Below are 22401 nucleotides of genomic sequence, written 5' to 3'. Positions count from 1 at the left end.
CGAGCCTGGTCTGTAAGGCCATGGAACATATCATCATGGAACTCATAAACAAAGACATTGGTAACCTCCAAACTCTGGACCCCACCCAGTTCTGGTTTGTGAAAGGCAGATCATGCCTCCTGAACCTGATCAACTTCTTTGAGGCAGTCACCAAAGCTGTAGACGAGGGTAAGGTGGTTCACACAGCCTATCTTGACGTCTCCAAGGCTTTCAACACCATCCCCCATTCTGGAATTATAGATAAACTCAGTAAACTAGGTATAAATCCTTATGTCACAAGATGGGTTGCCAACTGACTCACTGATGGAACTCACACTGTAAAAGTTGCAGACTCCAAATCTGACTTCAAACCAGTGACAAGTGGAGTACCACGGGGTTCAGTTCTGGGACCTCTCCTATTAACCTGCACTTCAGAGAAGTAGATACCAGACACAGAAGGTCTTTGGCTAAAGAAGTTTGCAGATAACTGCAAGCTAGGGGCCATAGTTGGGTCCCCAAATGATGTGGACATCCTACAGAAGGGCCTCACTGAGACAGATGCCTGGTGTCTGAGCCATGGCCTCAAGCTCAATGCCAAAAAGTGCATTGTCATCCCCTTTGGTAAAAACTATGTACCCATGAACTACTACATAGGCGGCAGCCTACTTAACCCCAAATGTGTGATAAGAGGCCTTGGGACCCAGGTGGACAGTAGTCTCTCCTTTGATAATCACATCGCCATAGTAGTCAGAAAATCCTTCTACGTGGTGCACCTCATCACAAAAGGGTTCTCATCCAGGAAAAAGGTCATTGTTCCCCTCTACTCGACACACATTAGACCCATTATAGAGTACAGTGCCCCTTTTGGAATGTACCTCGCAAGACATCTGCAGCAGCTGGAAAGGCCACAGAAGTACCTCACAAAGAGGATTACTGACCTCAAACATATGCTCTACACTGACCGTCTCAAAAAACTCAAGCTTTACTCCGTAGCATATCGCCTACTCCGAGGTGATCTCTGCCTAACATATAAAGCTATGTCAAACCCAGAGCTGTTGGACATCCTGCACCTAAAGAATTCCCAATCCCTCTGAGCTGCATGCTCTAGGGAGCTAAACCTTGCCATCACAATAAACAGGACATGCTGGAGGGATAGATTCCTGTCCTAGAGACTTCCCATACTCTGGAACAAGCTACCCATCTATGTCAAGCAAAGTTCCTCATTAGCACTCTTCAAGAAAAATCCTGATGAGTGGATGGGAAATAGGAAATATACCCCGGGGATCACTTCTGTGGCTCTGCTCAACAGGGGCACAGAAAAATAACTTTCTTGGGTGGTGTAAGCCAGGGAACTGTGTTGGCTAGGCTTACTTAGGCCCTTGGGCCAATAATCTAGTACCTACCTATTGAACCTATGACACCTCGGAGGTGATCTCTGCCTTGCATACAAGGCAGTCTCTGACTCTGCTTTATTGGAAGTGCTGCACATCTGTAAGTCATATGGCAAATGGATTACTCGAGCTAAAGACCTTAACCTGGTATGTGACATTAATAGAACCTACTGATGGGACAGATTTGTCTCCCAGAGGTTGCCACACTTTTGTAACAGACTCCCACTTCATGTTAAACAGAGCACCTCATTGGCCCTCTTCAAACGCAGTCTGGACGATTGGATGGGTAACCGTAAATTCACCCTGAGGGTTCCACCTGTGTCCCTCTTGGACAAGGGCAATAGGTGCTGATCATGGGAGTAAGGGTAGAATTTGGCTAGGCTTGTAAGGGCCCTAAGGTCATTAGCTTAGTAACTTCCTATGATCCTTAGTATAAATAGCAGCTGTGTCAGTATTTGCTTTGGTGAAATTAAAAATGAACTTGGGCAGGTCATCATAGACTTTCAGAAGGTCTGTCCATTTGAAGTCCCTGAATTAAGAATTATTGACTGCAGGGGTTTGAGATTTTAGAAGAGAAAATTATAAGGTTATTGTCAGACTTCACCACAAATGAAGAACCAAGAGTCAACAAGACAACACAAAATCCAGACTCAAAGAACTCTGTCACCACAGATACCAAAAACTCCAATTTATTTAGCGTTTTCGTCAAGGTCTATAACAATTGACTTCTTCAGAATATAAAATCACACAAACACATTGCATTTAAATACACATATCTAAGAAACACATGACATTCTCGGCCAATAAAACTTCAACACCAATAAAGTAATTATGTAAAATCCCCACCCCTAAAATTAGCCTGTGTCAAAAACCAACACTGCTTTTTAAACTAAATAGCTGTCATTACATATTCAGCATAAAACCGTCATGACACACAAAAAACAAAAAACTGTTCATATAGTATAGGACCAAAGCCTTAACAGGCTGCCAGTGCTGATGGAATCATTTAGACCTGGGAAAACCGAGGCATTAAGCCTAACTTGCCAACAAAGTTCTTTAAAGTTAAGCAGGTCTTGCCAAGGTCCCCCTCTCACATGTATTTTCACCCTTCTACCATCACAAATTTGAATTCATGTGCTGGATTTTTTTGTATATGCTTGTATAAAGCATTATTAGTATTGGAATTATTTACATCTCTCACGTGCTTGTAAATTCTCTCTTTTAGCCTCTTCTTAGTCTTCCCTATATAAAATCCACTACACATTGTACATAGGGTGGCGTAAACCACCCCCTTTGAGTTGCATGAAAATCTGCCATTGGGCCTAATAAATCTTTATTTTATCAATGTTTAACACAAACTTGCACGGAGTACATGATCCACACTTTTTGGTCCCCTTGTACCAGTGTACAACTCTCCCTTCTCATTCCTTTCCATCAAATTCTTAATAGTCGTCCCTCTTTTAAACACTGTGTTAGGTTTAATTCCGAGTTTGTCCAGGACATTTCTTGTTCTTGAAAAATATGCCAGTTCTTAGTTAAAATGTCATAAATTCTGTCATGATCTATGGTGAATCTAGTGATAAAGGAGCACACACATTCCTTCTTGTTTTCCTGTAATTTAATACCTAAACTACTATCCTGTCTAGGTCTGTGTCCCTAATAAGAGGTGCGATATTCCCACTCTCTCTTCTAGATTTAATCTCCAAATATATTTTTTCGACAATTTCTGTAGGATAATCTCTTGCCCTGGACATTTTAATAAGTATAATACACTGTGATTGAAAATCAATTTCTTTACTAACCATCCGTGCAAGTCTGACAAATTGGCCCTTCACTAATCCTCTTTTTCCATGTTCAAGACGACTACTTTGAAAGTGAAGCAAGCTGTTGCTATAGGTTGGTTTCCTATAGAGGTCACTCACAAACCGTTTACTATTAGGGTCCTTACTAATTTGCACATCCAAATTATTAATCCTAATTTCATTGTATGAAAGGGAAAATCTCAAAAAATCTGTACTTTTAACAATATAGGGCAACAATTTCTCCAATTTATCCCTTTTTCCATACCAAAGAAAAAACAGGTCATCAATATAACAGAAATAAAATTTCCAACAATGTCTAAAAGGGGAAGTGAACAAAAACTTAATTTCCCACATAACCATAATAATGTTGGCAAAAAAGGGGGCACAAATGGTCCACATTGTCACACCTCTTTTCTGTAGGGAAATTTGACCCTCAAAAAAAAAAACAAAGTTGTTTTGCAAAATTGTTTCCATAAAAGTGACCAGAACACCCACTTGTTCATTACTAAATCACTTCATGTCAAACAGAAATTGTTCAAACCACTCTATTCCTAATGTGTGGGGTATAACATTAAATAAATTTATGACATCAACAGTTAAAAAGGAGGTCGTATCTTCATATTCTAAATTATTAAATTTTTCCAAAAAGTGCCATGAATCAACACAAATGTGTTCTTCACTTTTTAGAACATCTTTGAGCATGGTGTCTATATATTTTCCCAAGATGTAAATTTTAGAGCCCTTCGCACTATCTGCCTCACTGGGGGGTTATGAAGATCTTTATGTATCTTCGGAATGCCTCCTCGTCCCCTGATGTTGATGCTGCCATTGGGTGTTCATGTCCCACTGATTCTGTAATGGTCTGTAGTAGCCCTGGTGCTGCTGATTGCATATTCTTTCTGACCTAGGGGGAGGTCCGATCCCAAAGGGGCCTGGTTAATAGAAACATCACCGCCTTCTTCTTCAATGGAACCGGCGCTGTTATTGCCAGATAATTCCGGTGGAGATGACCCATTGGTCGGTGGTTTAAGATTGGCAGTTCCAGTGGCATAAGCTCTGATGTCTCTATTAAACTTTTTTTTCTTTTCTAGCCTTAATCTCATCAACTAATTTGTCCAGCTTATCAAATACCCCTTGGTAGGAAAAAAGAGTGTTCAAAAAGTAAATCGTTATGAACAGTTTTATCCAAATCTGTAAGCTCACGGTGCAGCACATCAATGTTAATCTGATTGTGTTTGTTAAGGATTTCCATCAACTCACATCCTTGCTGATCAAATAGCTCGGTAAGATCTTTAAAAATACGCAATCAGCAGCGCCAGGGTTACTACAGACCTTTACAGAATCAGCGGGACATGAACGCCCAATGGCAGCATCAACAGGGGATGAGGAGACAATATCAGAGACTGAATTTACTGGTTCTACTTGTCAAGTAATGCTGAACTTAACACAGATGGTTTCTCACTCAGATTTCCCTGTTTGTGTCTCAAACCTGAAAGGTGACTTTGTTATACAATTTTTCATCTACATCTTTAGACGTCAATATAGCCAATTTGTTTAGCAAAGGTTTTAAATTTGCGAGAGACGAACGTTCGAGAATTATTGATCTTATTTTAGATTTGAAACTTTATGTTTGGAAACTTTAATGTTCAATAGGAATGATAACAGGTGATAGCCAATGTGTGTTAAGAAAATGAGCCTCTTTAACCTGCCTTTGACCAACTGTTTGATGTTATTTGAAAAAATGTGCGAATTTGATTTTGGAGCCTTGTTGAATTGTAGCACTAGTGATGCCTCATAACTTGACTAAGCATGAAAGAACTTTGTTATTTAAATTATGTAAAGACAAAAGTCTATGGGTTATGAAGCCCGATAAGGGGGTGGGGTGGTAGTAATGACTAGACAAGATTATTCCAACAGAATGAATACATTATTATTGGATGAAAGGGTTTACCATGAGGTTTCAATTAACATGGTGAACATTTCCTATAGAAAGATAGATCTTGTGCTTAAAGACATGGTGGATCAAGGGGAGATTGCTGTTGATATAGCTTAGTTTTTAACCACCAGATATCCCAGGGTGCTGAGTATCTTTGGAATTCTGAAGATATATAAATATCTTCATAACCCCCCAAGGAGGCCGATAGTCAGTGCGAAGGGCTCTAAAATTTACATCTTGGGAAAATATATAGACACCATGCTCAAATATGTTCTAAAAAGTGATGAACACATTTATGTTGATTCTTGGCACTTTTTGGAAAAATTGAATAATTTAGAATATGAAGATATGACCTCCTTTTTAACTGTTGATGTTGTAAATGTATTTAATGTTATACCACACATTAGGGATAAAGTGGTTTGAAGAATTTCTGTTTGACACTAAGCAATTTAGTAATGAACAAGTGGGTGTTTTGGTCACTTTTATGGAAACAATTTTGCAAAACAACTTTTTTTTTTTTGAGGGTCAGATTTTCCTACAGAAAACAGGTGTGGCAATGGGGGCCATTTGTGCCCCCGTTTTTGCCAGCATTATTATGGTTATGTGGGAAAGGAAGTTTTTGTTCACTTCCCCTTTTAGACATTGTTGGAAATTTTATTTCCATTATATTGATGACCTGTTTTTTCTTTGGTGTGGAAAAAGGGATGAATTGGACAAATGTTTGTCCTATATTGATAACAGTACAGAGTTTTTGAGATTTTCCCATTCATACAATGGAATTAGGATTAATTATTTGGATGTGCAAATTAGTAAGGACCCTAATAGTAAAGGGTTTGTGAGTGACCTCTATAGCAAACCAACCTATAGTAACAGCTTGCTTCACTTTCAAAGTAGTCATCCTGAACACGTAAAAAGAGGATTAGTGAAGGGTCAATTTGTCAGACTTGCACGGATGGTTAGTAAAGAAATTGATTTTCAAGCACAGTGTACTACACTTATTGAAATGTTCAGGGCAAGAGATTATCCTACAGAATTTGTTGAAAAAACATATTTGGAGGTTAAATCTAGAAGAGACAGTGGGAATATTGCACCTCTATTAGGGACACATAGAACTAGACAGGATAGTAGTTTAGGTATTAAATTACAGGAGACCACCAAGGAATGTGTGTGTTAATTTATCACTAGATTCACCATAGGTCATGATAGAATTTATGACATTTTAATTAAGAACTGGCATATTTTTCAAGGACAAGAAAATGTCCTGGACAAACTGGGATTTAAACCTAACATAGTTTTCAAAAGGGGGATGACTATTAAGAAGTTGATGGAAAGGAACGAGAAGGGAGAGTTTTACACTGGTACAAGGAGATCAAAAAAGTGTGGGTCCTGTCCTCAGTGCAAGTTTGTGTTGAACATTGATAAAATAAAGATTAATAATATTTTTATTAGGCATGACGGCAGATTTTCATGCAACTCAAAGGGGGTGGTTTACACCGCCTTATGTACGATGTATAGTGGATTTTATATAGGGAAGACTAAGAGGAGGCTAAGAAAGAGAATTTACAAGCATGTGAGAGATGTCAATAATTCTAATACTAATAATGCTTTATACAAGCATATACAAAAAAATCTTGTACACATGAATTCAAATTTGTGGTGGTAGAAGGGGTGAAAATAGATGTGAGAGGGGGACCTTGGGAAGACCTGCTTGAGTTTAAAGAACTTTGTTGGCACATTAGGCTTAATGCCTGTGTTTTCCCGGGTCTAAATGATTCCATCAGCAATGGCAGCCTGTTAATGCTTCGGTCCTATACTATATGAATGTTTGTGTCATGAAAGTTTTATGCTGAATATGTAATGACAGCTATTTAGTTTAAAGAGCAGTGTTGATTTTTGACACAGGTTAATTTTAGGGGTGGGGATTTTATTTACATAATTACTTTAGTAGTGTTGAAGTTTTATTGGCCGAGAATGTCATGTGTTTCTCAGATATTTGTATTTAAATGCAATGTGTTTGTGTGATTTTATATTCTGAAGAAGTCAATTGTTACAGACCTTGACGAAAGCGCTAAATAAATTGGAGTTTTTGGTATCTGTGGTGAACGAGTTCTTTGAGTCTGGATTTTGTGTTGTATTATTGTCAGACTTGACCAGGGATGGAGAAACTCAAAGGAGTGGTTCATGTTGTAGTCGCTATGTTAGGTAAGGACTCAATCTGAATATTAACTCCCCAAGCTGGTTTACTATCTCTTCCAATGAAGTTTTTTGTATCAAGTGTATGAATCTTGGTGAGTTCAATTTATGGTATCTGAGAATCTGCTGTGGTCCTTAACAAATATGGAAGTACCACAGCAGTTAATTTCAATACATGTAGATATGCACTATTAATCTTTCTATATGTTGCAAATAAAGAAATTCCATCATGTTGTAAACTGTCTACTGTAATACTGTATAAACTTCTTAGTCATTGCTGTATATATTTACTGTTATTGCAGTCATGATAATACATGTATATGTATGCTTTGAGACATTTGTCTATCAAACTGTTTTGTAATTGGAATAATTATCACTATACTATACCTATTGATTTTCCTTTGTGTACAGTTGTATTTGGTACATGAGTGAAAAGAGTCAGTAGACCAGCAGACTTTACCTGGTTATCAAACAGAAAATTAAATCGGGTCTAAATGCTTGTGAGGTACAAATCCCAAGTCTCAGAAACTACACAAATGTGCTTGTGTTGAAGATGCTAGAGAGCCTCAAAATTGGGCAATTTGTTGTTAGTACTTCTTGCATTGAGAAGAATCACCTTGATATTGTCCAGTTCAGGGTGGAAATGGCTGCATTGATACCTGCTATTTGGGACGTCCATTAGTTAGGCTGTCCCTGAAAAAAAGCATGAGCTTTAGCCAGTATGTGGAAGCCATGGATACAGGTCCTATTTGTTGAAGCAAGTTGGATTGTCAATTTATCTTGTCTCATACTGACATATACTGGACTTCCCTAGAATTACACCAACTACTCAGCCAATAGTTGAAGAAAATAATCTTTTTTTTTTTTATTTAGGACCTGTGTTTTGTCTACATTGAACATATGCATTGTGAGATCCAGTATGTCTGTCTGCATGTCCCTCAGGGTTATGCATCACAACTCATTCACACCCACATGGGCTAACACTAAGTCATAGTCATATTTGTTTGCTGAGAGGGACTTCCAAACCTTTATGTTGTCAGGGATCTTGGTACCAGGAAAGGCAACTACGTGCATCCCTGTCTTTGTTGAATCTTGTCAGTGTGCCTGACAATAGAATTATAAATTACTAAGACAGTATTGTTTTTACTTATGGAATTTGAGGTATTCAATGTTTTGAGGTTTACCTCATGGTGATCTTTTTCTATGTGAGAGCAGTGTGCTTATGTGTTGGTGGTCGTCTGCTGAGACCTAGTCATCTTATTTCTTGTGGCATCAGTAGTGACTTTTTTCACAGCTCCAGCGTAAGCCAGTTTAGTGTAGCTATGATGACATGTTGATGGTAGTGTTATTCTCTCAGGCAATCTTATTGGGTATGTAAAGAAAAAAGGGATATTTGTAAACAGCATATTCAGTTGTACTGTAACGTTTTAATCTCTTAAATCTCTCTCCAGATTTAAGCCTGTGCTTCTCTTTTGCTTGAGTAGAGAAGTACTTTTAAGAAAGGCTTTTTTAAATGCTGTTATTGAATTATTGTTTGTTACACAGGCAAATTTACATTTATACAAAAGTAATCAAATCATATTCACAAATTCACATTTACAAACATCATACATCTTCTGTATTGTTATATAGCCTATAATCTAGGCAACATTACATAAATTATTCAATTTCTGTCTTTTCTTAAACCACATTCCTCCTACAAAACATTTTTCCTGCATGTAGCATTTCCACAATTTCCATTTTTTTCTATTTATTCCTGCCATTTTCTGTAGATACCACCTTTTTTTTTTATCTGTTACAATATTCACTACTTCAAGTACAGTCGGTTTAGTTTTTTTATTTTCTAGTAACTATTTTGCCCGCCACCAGAATTAAACTTAACAAGGCAGTACTATGTCCAGGCAATTCAGATCCTTTATCCAGCTCAAAAAATCATTTCCTTAGTTACACTTATTTGCTCTCCCGGTATGCCAACAGATTATTCTGCAGGGATTATTTAAAGTATGGCCAACTCAGTATACTTTTAGAACATATGTTCCCAGTTACCTCTTTCTTCCTCATCCCCCAAGGAAAACTTCTTTGGACTTTTGGGAAAGTTTTGATCAATTTTTTATTGTACTGTATTGTACTGCCATTTCACAGTTCTGCTGGACATAATTATTGTAATGTTCTTTTCAGGTTTCAAGTCCCAAAAAAGATCACCCAGAGCCAGTAAACAAGGGAGTAATATCTCCTCTTCCTCTAAAGCCTTCTAATCAAGAGCAGAAGCCTAGAAGTCCTTCTGTAAGAAGTGCTTCTCCAACATGTAGCCATTCCCCTCCTACAAAAGATCAGTCAACTGCCAGTGAAGTAGAAAGCCTTAAGGATGATAAGGAGGCTAAGGAAGTTCAAGATGGTAAGAAAAAATGTTTTAGTTGCATTCCAGAATATTTTATTTTAAACAATTAATTTCTCAGCAAATTTAGCCCTTTCATTTGTCTTCTAGTTCCAGTTTCTTCCTCTCGGAAAGAACCTGCTGCTGTTCTTAGTGACACAGTCTCAACCTCTGCACCGAAGATTGCCATTCCAGCAGCATCACATCATTTTTGTTTTGCACTTGATTTAAGAAGCATTCGAGATCTAGATGTTGGTTTTCCAGTCAACTGTTCATTAAGGTATTGAGTTTTCAGTTGTTATAAACCCCTCTGTTTTTTTGAAACAACCCAGGGAATTCTTGCAAAGAATTATATAATCTGCTGGAATAACTGATAATAATTCTAGTATGTTTGTTTGCAGTACATGTTCAGGTAATACAGGCCACTTTACATGGTTTACTGGCTTAGTACTTTTTCAGCACTGGTAGTGAGGCACAGATAAAAGGCTATGTTTGGCTGCATATGTGATGCTTACAAGCTCGGTGCAATCTTTCTAATCTTTCTAGGGTTCTAATTTAAGTTTTCGCCACTTTGAAGGCTGGAAAAATTCTTTCCTGTTCTGTAAAACTTCTCAATAGCTACTGATTTTTGTTCAAAGTTGGCTGATGTCTGCAACGCTTGATTTTCTTGTCAGTGTAATGCTTTGACACATCATATTTACACAAAAGAGAACTAACATCAGGAACTCTTCTGGGTCGAGATACAGTTGAGATAATCCATCACTCCAGTTCAAGTTTTCTGTGATGCATTCAGTGAGCAGTTGTGATGTTGTACACATTTTGTAACTTTGTGCACTGCACTAAGAAAGTGCGTTAAGTCCAACTGTTCTTTTCTGCTGCTTGCTCACCTTAGATCTCCATACTCTTCTAGTCATGAAAAAGTTCCTGTGTTTATGCCTAAAGAAGCAAAGCTATGAATGTGTGCATCTTCCAAGTCTCTGAGACAAGAGTGTCCAGCTTTGTATTGAAACCATGAATGTTGACCAGGTAGTACAGGCTTAAGTAGTGGCTCCGGGCAGTAAAGATGCCACCTGGGAAAGGATGTGGGAGAGAGAGAGATGCCAGTGCTGGCTTTCCTATTTTGGATGGAGAGAAGGGGAGGGAGTTGACCAGATTCTGTCGTATGATCACCCTTTGAGGGAAGGCCTGGAAGTGCTCTTCATATGTACAGAGAGTTAGGAGTATGAGCCTAGTCAAACCATGCTTGCACGCCATTTAAGTACTCTGTGTACAGAAGAGGTCATGTGCTGTATCAAACATTATTCCACATTTTCTAGCCATTAAGAAGATGGCTGTACATGTCTACTATAGAGAAATCTTATTGGCTAGCGAGGATGACACCAAACTGAGACTACTCATTCCTGCTAACCCATAGAGTATGAGGTCTCCACTGCTAAGTCGTGTCCATAGAGGGGAGGCCGTGATGCAAGAGACAGTCAAGTCGGACGTGTAGGCAAGAGAGAGTTCATTGGCTACAGCTTATAGTTAGAGTGCTTCTCATTAGGTACAGCTGAAAGTGTGAGTGCCTCCATGTCCCCCCCCCAAAAAAAAACATGTTTAGACAAAATTCTTGCTATAAAATTACACAGAAGTGTAGCTTAAAGAGAAGAATCCGATGTATGCCACTCCTGTAAAGGCCAACATTTTAATCCGTTTATTCAAAGACAGTGGTGGGATAACCTTCTTGTATACCACACTTCAGGGAATGACAGACTGAAAATACAGCTAGCAGGGTACACCATAAAAATGCCATGAGTGTAGCAGTATATGAAAATGGCATTTTAATAAATATATTAGCTAAATAGTACAATTGTTACTAATTTGATCATTGATTCCAATGAGAGAGACACGTCTTATTGTGCTGTGTCAAAGGCAGTAGACAAATTCCACACACATCCTGCAGTGCTGGTCTCATCTGAACTTTCACAGAACTTATAGCTCTTAATGCCAGCCTGAGGCATTTGTAATGGTAGCACGTTCTGCTTGAACCCATGTTTGCTTTCTATAGTAGAAGCAATTTATTTATAAATATGTTTTCTTAGTATGTACACTGTAGAAACTTTTAGAGGAAATTTATAGTGTGTGTGTGTAAGAATGATTATGTAGAAAGCTTATTGTTGCGTTGGGGGAATTTCAGTATTTGCAGGAAATTATTTCTATTTATGAGGCATTGAAAGGACGGTGTTAGTAACAGTAGGTTATTGGAGCTGTGGTTTAAAAGCTATTTATCAGATTAAGCCCATCTTTGGTACCCTCTTGGACCTGCACAGCAGGCATTAAAGCCATATAGCAGATTACATTTCACCAGGCTACCTGGAACCCTCCCCTTCCCAATGTGCACCACATATCTTGTACTGGCCAATTGTTTGCAATGCATGATATTAGTCAAGAAAAAATGGCTCCATGCTGCTTTTCAAAATTTGATGACTTTTGTTAAGTTTCTACTTGATGTTTTGTCAAAGTAATACTCACTTACTTTTTTCATCTTATTGTGTTCATATTTGATTATGAGATTTACAAATGTGCTAGTTTTCTTGCCTGAAAGCAGTTTTCTTTACGGTCTTAATTATTTGGCGTAGGCTCATAAATTTCACATTATTGTCTAAGCCCTTGTTCTCACAGTGTACCTTTTGTAAAGTTATTACACCTAGCACAGGTAAACATGCATTTCATTTTTTATATTCTTTCTGACCTTTTTTTTAAATACCTCTGTAGAAACTTATTGCGTATTTTAAGTGAAACATGTAGCAACTTCAGTCTTTGCTGAATTTAACCAGGTAGCAGCAAGATGAAGGTTTCTCTAAGCTAATTGGCTATTAGATGTCTCAGCCAAAAAGGACCATTAGTTTCTGCTGGAAAACTGGAAAAGAATATAAAGCTTTTGCCCCTGGTGTGATTCACAAATTGAAGTTTATTCTGGAAACATTTCTGTAGCTGTTCTATGAACTTCTATTCTGGCAGATTCTTCTGTTCCAAAAACTGTTGCAGGGAAGGGTTATTCAGTAATCACATAATCTGTGATAGATCTTTTTGTTTTCATTGCACAATGTACCACTCTGCAGTAACCATTCATTGGCCTCAGTCTGTGGATTCCAAGCCATATACACCCAGGTTTCTGCATTCAACAGTCCTGTTAACTGTTTACTAGCTGGCTTAAACCACTGCTAGTGCTCAAGGCACCAAGCAGATCACTTTCCAAGCCGTCTAAACAGAGATATCGAGGGAGTTTCTTTCCTGTCTGGAGCTCATTTTCACCATTGCCAGTATTTCCCATGACTGTGTGTCTGTTGCCAAACCCAGTTTTTGATCAGCTGACAAAAGCCCATTGTAAACCAGATTCTTCCATTGTCATTTCATCCACATTTATCCTTTCTGGCACCATAATGAGTGTTGCTTTGCCAATACCAGTGATATATCCCCATGCCCCTTTTTTATGTTGGCCCTTCTGACATAAGTTCCAATGATAGCAGTTAAGTTGGGGTTGAGGGAGCAGTCACCAGACCTCTGAATCCATGCAGTATCCTCAGCACTATCTTCATTAGTGTCACTCCTACTAACATCAGTCATACTTTTGCCACCATCTCTCTCTTAAGGCCCTTTATTATCAGTTGGGGACCTTTCCAATCAGCATTATCTTAAGTGACAGTTCCAAGCATCTTCATAGCCACTGTAGTCTTTTCCTTGCAAGTTCCAAACTAAGATTGCTCATCTGTTTGAATTCTGACCCCCCCCCCCCCAACCACCACCACGAAAGGCCTAGGAATGCTGTTGATAATACCATACATAGTCTTCTGTAGTCTCATCTGTTGAGGATCTTGTGAAGGAAGAAGACATCTATGTCCCTTGTTCCCAGAAAAACAAAAGTTTAGGAAGTACTTTTAGTTAACACAACAAAAGGGAGATGGTCTTCATCTCCCATTCCTTATCCTCAAAGAAGGCTATATGTGGCCTATAGATTAACCCCACTGCCTTCATTGACAGTTCTGCATTTAATCAATGCCATAATGGATGCTTCTAAAGTTACACGGGAAACAGGTGGACACGGTAGCCCTAGTATCAAAGAAGACCAAGATTTTGACCCCCTAAGGAGTGCTTATTATGGACCAAGACTCCCAAAACAGTTACTGTTGCTTCTGCAGCAGCCTTGAGAAAAACTGGAATCCAGGTGTCTATCCACAGGACAAGGAGTCCAGAGTGATGGACAAGTGGGAGTACCATATGTTCATGTCCACTGCATCATCTTTGCAGGCATTACAGCATCTTACACAGATATATTTTCAACATGCCGTGAATGATGAAATGCACCATTCACTGGAGGAGTTGCTAGATGGACTGTTGGAAGGAAAAGGTGAATATCTAGGTCACTATCTTCTCGAGCACAAGTGTCCTTATGGTCCTCTTCTTGCATAACTTTGAAGAAGATATTTCTAGAACAGCAGATTCCTGCAGTAGTTGGCACTCTTAGCTGCATCTTAAAAACTTTGCTTTGGAAACTAAGGTGGTATTTTTGAATTTCTGCTTCACTGAACCTCTTCTGTTTCATAAAGAGGTTTAACAGCATTTTGAAAATATGGAAACTCAAGGCAGAATTCTTGATGTGGGTGTGACGTTCTGCCTTTCTCATTTTTATTTTAATAAAATGTAGAGGAGACAGCACTGCATGTGCTTCTGCTGTGGCACAAAGCAGCAGCAGGAGAGTTCTAGAAGGAGGTAGTCTGCTCAGTCTGGATTCTAGGAGAGTCACAGGCCTAAAGGTTGGCGATGTTCTTCATGTTTCACTGTTGCAGTCATTACATTTGGGTTATCTGCCTGCAGTAGCCTTCAGCCAGAGTGAATATCAAAGTCCTGGGTCCTGCGTTGGATGCTGTCTCTTCTTCAATGACGTCAGGTAGTCAGGGGTATAAAGCATGCAGCCGACGTCATTACATCAGTCTTTCTTGTCGCGTCGTGCCCGAAGCAGAAACAGTTCGCAAGTGCCGGTCGGCTGACTCTTGAAATTTTCATTTTCGAGTTTCAGAACCAAAGTCTTCAAAAAAGATAAATACCTCATTGGGGATCCTTTTTCTTGCTCTAAACCAATGTCAGTAAAAGTTAACAATTGTATTACCTATGGAAAGCAAATACCTCATAAAGATTTTCATTCGTACTGCATTCCTTGCTTAGGCCCAGACCACAATGTCTCTCGCTGTCTGTTTTGTGCCTTATTCTATCCTCAAACTATTCATAGTCAGTTCATTTTTACATCAAACTATTTCGGTACTTTGTTTAATTATCCAGAAATGGCTTCAGTAAGCCATCTGACTACCGACATTCCAGAAAAGCGTAAAGATAAAGACAGCATAGGTCCAACGCTGCAGACGACTCTTCCATTAAGCTAGTCGTCAGTTCGCCGGTACTCAGTGAGGTGCTTTTGTAGTCTCTGATACCCGCTACTTCAGATTCGCAGGCCTCTACTGAGACCCATTCGGAGTCCGGTATGCCGCGAGATGCTTCTTTGACCATGGAACCTGCAGATGTCTGTACCTTGGATGGGTCCGGAGCTGCTGTGCAGGCAACCGCTTCTGACTGTGTATTCAGGCCTACTGACTTGCATTTCAAACCAACGCCATCTTCTTCTTCAAGGTCTAAAACTCGACCCACACCTAGAAAACTGACGTCCAAACTGCATGGTCAGGCCCATATGCCTAAAAAAACTAATGATACGAATGGCTGAAGACCTTATTACTTTAATTAGGGGAAGCCAGCCTTCTCCCTCTAAGAGACCTAGAACTGATTTTCCTTCTGATTCTTCTGATCAGGATTCTGAAATTTCTGTTTCTTATGATTACCAGGATTTACCCTTATCTACCTATGAGGATTCTGATGCAGAGGACTCCATTCCCTCTGCTTCCCCTCCAGAAGATTTTTCTTTTGGTGAAACCTTGCACACTCTTAGGGAGCATTTCTGCTGGGAAAGCCAGGATTACTCTGACTCCAAAAAGAGGCTTAGGGAATTCTTACTCCTACCTCAACACAGGCCTTTAGCTATCCCTCCTGTCCTGGACATTGTAGATGATGCCTTCTTGGAATCTAGCCTGGCCCCAGACACTTTACCTCTGGCTCCCAGGAAACCTGACAAGTATTACAGTGTACCTGACTGTCACAAGTTCCTCTTCAAGAATCCTACTGCGGACCCAGAGACCATTTCCCAGGGACCTAAAGGCATTAAGGCTACTACTGCCACAAACCCTACCCCCTCTGATATAGATTCCAGGGCCTTGAACAGATAGGGTAAGAAGGTATACACTTCTGCTACTTTAGCCATTAGGACCTTAAACTGCCAGTTTCATATGTTAAAGTATCAGCAGCATATTATGGGACTACTTAAACAGAAAATGATGTTGATTCCTCACTGTGCTGAAAATAAAGAATTACAGGATTTAATGCATTCTGCTGAACAAGTTGGTAAACATTTGCAATGTGGTTTTTGCTCTTTAGAAGCATCTTGCAGGGCTGCTGTCACTGGGTCTGTTCTTAGAAGGCATGCTTGGCTTAAGGAGCAGAATTTGCCAGATCACGTTAAAGCTAAATTAGTGGATGCTCCCTTAAACCAAGACCGCTTGTTTGGCAACAAAGCAGAAGTCGTCCTTAAAAAGATGTAGGAAAAAGCTAAATCTGTGCAAACCGTTAAAGATTTCTTCCAAGTACAGCCTTCCAGATTCAGTAGGCATTGGCCTTCTAAGAACTGGTCCTTTCCTGTCTCTTCCAGGCCTTCTCAGTCCAAACCCAGGAACAGCAGACCACCTAGGCTACAGTCTCAAGGTACTCACAGGCCTAAGCAGTGGGGGGCCCCACTTCCAAAGCTGGAAGTAGTAAGACAGCCCCCCTATGGAAAACTGTCACAATGGCTTAACCTTAAACCTTCCAAGCCCTGCTCAACTGCCTGCTCCCTTAGGGGGAAAGATCGCATTGCATGCAAAAAAACTGGGAACTCATTACCCAGGGCAAATGGGTTTTAAATATAATTTCCCACGGATACAGATTCCACTTCCACACCTTACCAACCCCAAATGGTTGGCCAGACCTACCCCCAAATCTGTGAGCAGAGGCTCAACAGCAGATTCTCTCTTCTAAGTATCAGGGCTATTCAACCTGTCCCAGCAGAAGAAAGGGGACAAGGGTTTTACTCAAGACTTTTCCTGGTACTCAGAAAAAACAGCTCCTGGCGTCCTATCCTGGACCTCTCTATTCTAAACACCTTTTTGGTAATCCCAAAATTCAAAATGCTAACACTTCATCAGCTGCTTCCTATGCTAGGCAAAGATGCCTGGTTGGCAACTTTAGACTTAAAGGAGGCTTACCTGCACATTCCAATAAGGAAATCTTGCAGGAAATACCTACGCTTCAAAGAAGGATACATGCACTGTCAGTTCTCTGCACTTCCATTTGGCTTATCTACTGCGCCCAGGGTATTCATAAAGTGCCTAGCTCCAGTCATTGCATTTTGCAAGCTAAGAAATATTCAGATATACCCATACACCTGGACGATTGTCTAATTCAGCCAGGACATGCTACTAAATCATTTGTCATTTGTAAAGAAACTTCTAACCTCACTGGGATACACCATAAAAGAAAAGAAATCTCATCTAGTACCCTGCCAACAAATTGTATTCCTGGGAGCAAGCTTGAATACAACTTCCCAGATAGCTTACCTCACACCAGAGAAACAAGTTTATTTGACAGCCTACTTCAAATACTGGCCACAAAGACCCAGCTATCTGCAAGGAAAATACTGCAAGGCCTGGGGTACATGGCTTCTTGCATTCTACTAATTCCATATGCAAGACTGCATATGAGGAAACTACAATGGTATCTAAAAAGCCTATGGCATCAACATTCTCAGGACCTGGAGACAATGATTCCTATCATTCCTTTGGTGGGCAGAGGTCTGCTAAAACAACAAGGGACTGCCATTCACTCTACCCCCTGCCGCCTAAACCCCAACAACAAACGCATGAGACTATGCATGGGGGTCTCACTTGGCAGGGCAGTGCATTCAGGGCAAATGGAACCCGAGTCAGATGCACCTGCATATCAATCAAAAAGAAATGTTAGCTTTACAGAATTCCCTGACAGCCTTCAAGGACCACAGCCTTCCAAGATAATTATTGGTAAAGACAGACACCACCACTGTTACGTGGTACATAAACAAGCAGGGGGGAACTCACTCGTATCCTCTCTGCAGACTAGCCATGGCTCTGTGGAACACAGCCTTGAGCTACCAAATGCATCTACAAGCTCAATTCCTGCCAGGCAAGCTAAATTCACTGGCAGACGACCTAAGCAGAAATCTCATGGACCCACACAAGTGGAAATTGGAACCAAAGATATTCAACATTTTGAGAAACAAATGGGGGAACCCAGAGGTAGACCTGTTTGCCCTCCATCAGAACTACCAATTGGACAAATTCTGGTCAAGAACTTCCCACAGTCAAGCTTGGAAAGTGGATGCCCTATCCTTCACCTGGGAAAGCCTCTCAGTGTATGCCTTTCCCCCTCTGCCTCTCCTCTCAAAGGTTCTGCTAAAGATCAAACAGGACAAACCAAGGACAATACTGATTGCACCAGACTGGCCATGCCAGCACTGGTACCCCCTCTTGTGCAGTATGTCACTGCTGGAACCATGGTACCTGCCTCAGACCCCCTCCCTGCTCTCCCAGCAGGAGGGCCAGATTCTGCACCCCCAGCTTCAAACCCTGAACCTTGCAGCCGAGCTAATTCCCTGAGCTCTACAATAGCATCCCTCAGTAAGCAGGTGCGAGATGTCATTCTGGAGGCAGGGAGGCCTAGTACTAGAAAATCCTATGCTGAAAAGTGGAAAAGATACTGTTCCTGGAGCCAGACTTGGGGGATGGGCACAACAGTGCCCAGCTTACTGCCTATTCTTCAATACTTAACAGAGATGCTCCACAAGAGCCTTTCCTTCTCATCAATTAAAATTCATGCCTCAGCCATTTCAGCACATTATAATACTGAGCCTCCTCTCTTCTCTCATCCCCTGTTGAAACAATTCCTCAGAGTGGCCAAAATTTTAAGACCACCCAGGAGAGCCCCTACTCCAGCCTGGGACCTTAACTTTGTATTGGAAAAGCTCACTCTACCTCCTTTTGAGCCAGCTGCAACTGCAGAGTTGAGATTCCTTTCTTGGAAGACAGTCTTCATTCTAGCCATCACTTCAGCAAGAGGAGTGTCTGAATTACAGGCCGTCATGGCAGTGGAGCCCTTCGTCATCTTTCATGCTGACAGGGTGTCCCTCAGGACCAATCCTTCCTTTATGCCCAAGGTGGTATCCAGTGTGTCCCTTAATCAGTCCATTCATTTGCCAACCTTTTCTCCTAATCCACAGAACAAAGGAGAACAAATTATGCACTCTTTGGACATGCACAGACGACTTAGATTTTATTTGGACAGGACTAAACCTCTCAAAAAAACTGAACAGCTACTAGTTGCCTTCGCTGAAGGGGCTAAGGGGAAGGCCATTTCAAACCAAACCATTTCTAAGTGGATAGGCCATTGCATTTATTTCTGCTATAAACACCATGGAAAACCTACCCCACAGGGGATAAGATCACATTCCACTAGGGCTGCATCTACCTCTACAGCCTTTCTCAGAGGTGTCCCTACCTGGGACATCCTAGAAGCTGCTACCTGGAGCTCTGTACAGACCTTCACCAAGCATTACCACTTGCCTATGTTTTTTAAATCCAGAGCTGGATTTGCCACTGCAGTCTTGCAGGGCTTAATAGCTGGTCATAATGCTCTCTAACTTCCCCCTCCCTACCTTAGCTTTGGGAATCTACCCAAATGTAATGACTGCAACAGTGAATTACCATAAATGCAGATGTTAGAGTGTATTCACTGTTGCAGTCATGGTTACCCTCCCTCCAGCCCTCTGACTTGTCTTGGCTATACCTTTCTTCTTCTTTAGTGCATTTCAGCTTTCTGGTGTATTTGCTTTTTGTTGGACGTGTAACCACATATATATATATATATATATATATATATATATATATATATATATATATATATATATGTGTGTGTGTGTGTGTGTGTATATACATTGCACGGACTACATAGACACCATGCTCCACAATGTCCAGCACCAACCAAAATACAAATGCCCAGAATGAGTATAAAATCCATGTTCAGCAATAAAACGCCATTCCAGGACAAGGCATGTTAGCATCCAAATGTTTTAATGTCCGACACACAATGGTACATACACAATACACAAACCTAGGTTTCGCCCCCTGGCATCATCAGTGTGTATTGCAAACAGGGAACAGTGACATATTTATACCCCATTCCATTAGTCATTAATTTAAAGACACCATATACCTTATCTAAATCATTAAAATTTTTTTTGAACACAAATGTCCCCAAACCACATGTTACACTGTAAAATGTAGGTACCATTACTCGAATGGCTACCTAAGTACGTTATTATTTCAACTGCCTCCAAGACACTCGCATACTATGCCATGGATAACCTTACCAATGATCATTTAGACCTGGTTTAAATAATGCTCCTAAATACACAATTAATTTCCTTTCTTTTTCAGTTAATATTCTATGTTTGCTAACCAACGTTAAATTTTCCCCTACTACCCGATGGAATACTCAGAAAGATAAAATGTGCTCCTGCATGCATTTGAGTGTGTTTGTATAGTGCACTCCGTACTCTTTTTTACAATTAATATCACTTATGTGTAGTGCTATTCTCTGTCTAAAAGATAGAGATCTGCCCCACATTGGCACACCGCCATATAAATCACCCATTCACTACATGTGATCAAGTATCTAATATCACATACCTTGGGTGTATTTATAGACGTAAATGACTTGGTTTTAGAGACAACCTTACAGTGAACACAATGTCCACAATATGTACTGCCCATTATTTTGCTGGCTTGGTGGTTTCTGACATTTTTATGACTCTTCTTGAAATTAGCTAAACTTTCACCTATGGTCTTCCCTCTCCTATAAGCAAAGGAACACCGTGAGTCTATTAATGTATCCAAAAACGTATCGGTCTTCAGTATGTGCCAATGTCGTTGTATTATGTCTTTTATTTTGAAACTATTACTTCCAAACTTAGTCATGAACCTGATGACTTGGTTCTCTTCAACTTGTGGCCGTTCGTCCCCCACTAATAGTTGTGCTCTTGTACTAGAATCCACCATACTTAAGGCTCTGTCAACTTCTCTAGCTTTATAGCCCCTTCCAAAAATCTAGACCTCATCTGTTTGGCTGGTGCCTGATAATCATCCGGTTGACTGCATATACGCTTAAGTTTTTTGAACTGAGCTTGGGGGATATTATTGATAATATGCTGTGGATGGTTGCTATCTGCCCTCAACAATGAATTCTTGGTAAATGGCTTCCTGCATAAGCTAGTGTGTACCACACCATCATTAGCCTTGGTGACCATAACATCTAGAAATTCAATTCTTTTCCCTTCTAATTTGCCACTAAACAGAATACCATACTGATTTTGATTCAAAAAGTTAACAAACTGTCGCCACCTATCCACAGTACCCTGCCATATTACCCAGCAGTCATCCAGATACCTTCTCCACATCAGTAATTCTGATGTAAATTCCATCTGTTGGTAGATCATTTGCACCTCCATAAACCCCATAAACAGGTCCACGTATATGGGAGCAAAGGTTGCTCCCATAGCAGTGCCCTTGATCTCTAAGTACCATTCAGACTCGTATCTAAAAAAAAATTATGTTCCAACACCAAACCCAAAAGTTTTAGTAAAAAGTCCTGTTCTTCATTTTGATATTAATGTGAAACATGAAACCAGTATTGTACTGCGGCTATTCCTCCCTGATGAGGAATACTCGTGTATAAAGCCTGTACATCTAATGTGCCCATAAAGGCCTGAGTAGGAATATAAAGATCATCCATTAGCTGTAAAAACTGGTTAGTATCCTTAATCCTAGCCGACACATAAGTTAATAATGGTTTCAGTTTTGATTCCAAATATACTGATGGGGTTCTATCAAGGACCCTCTACCAGCTACAATGGGTCTTCCTGGTATGGGGGAAATAGACTTATGGATCTTAGGAACTAAGTAAAAATATTGTGGAGAAGGATCATCTACTGTCAGTTGTTGCTGTAATTCTTTCATAATAATACCCGCCTCTCTACCTCTTTCCAGAAGTTGGTCAATTTCCTGTTTAAATCCCACTATTGGATCTATAAGAAGATGGGAATAAGATGTTACATCAGTTAAGTGTCGTTGAATTTCTATTTCATATGCCTCTTTGCCCCAAACCACTATGGCACCACCTTTGCCAACCATGGTAATGACCAAGCGATCATTGTTACTCAAATTTTGCAACACTTGTTTTTCTTCCCTGTTCATATTATCCTTAAAATGCCTGAACACTTTACCCTGATTCAGTTATAAATCTTGTCACACTTGTTCCTCAAATATTTTTACTGCTCCATGGTACGGGGGCTGGAACTCAGATTTTCTGAATATAAATCTATCCTGTGCGTCCCTAAAATGAGGTCTATGAGAATAATAATATTTTAAATTCAACGTACGACAAAATACCTTTACATCTTTCACCACTTCAAAATGAGACACATAACTATCAGGCACAAAGCCGAGGCCTTTATTTAACACTCAA

At 40.1% G+C, this 22401-nt stretch overlaps 1 protein-coding gene across 1 annotated transcript in view; it reads left to right on the top strand.

The window, feature by feature from the left end:
• Nucleotides 1–22401, top strand: part of CEP120 (centrosomal protein 120) — a 1674147-nt gene that overhangs the window by 494801 nt on the left and 1156945 nt on the right. The window contains exons 8-9 of the mRNA XM_044060765.1: nucleotides 9480–9696; nucleotides 9787–9955. Of these exons, the coding sequence (XP_043916700.1) occupies nucleotides 9480–9696; nucleotides 9787–9955 (386 nt within the window). The remainder of the gene's footprint in view (nucleotides 1–9479; nucleotides 9697–9786; nucleotides 9956–22401) is intronic.

Source organism: Protopterus annectens, chromosome 2.part0 (genome assembly GCF_019279795.1).
Source record: "Protopterus annectens isolate FY-2018-M chromosome 2.part0, PAN1.0, whole genome shotgun sequence".
NCBI lineage: Eukaryota > Metazoa > Chordata > Ceratodontiformes > Protopteridae > Protopterus > Protopterus annectens.
This window is presented reverse-complemented; position numbering and strand designations above follow the sequence as displayed.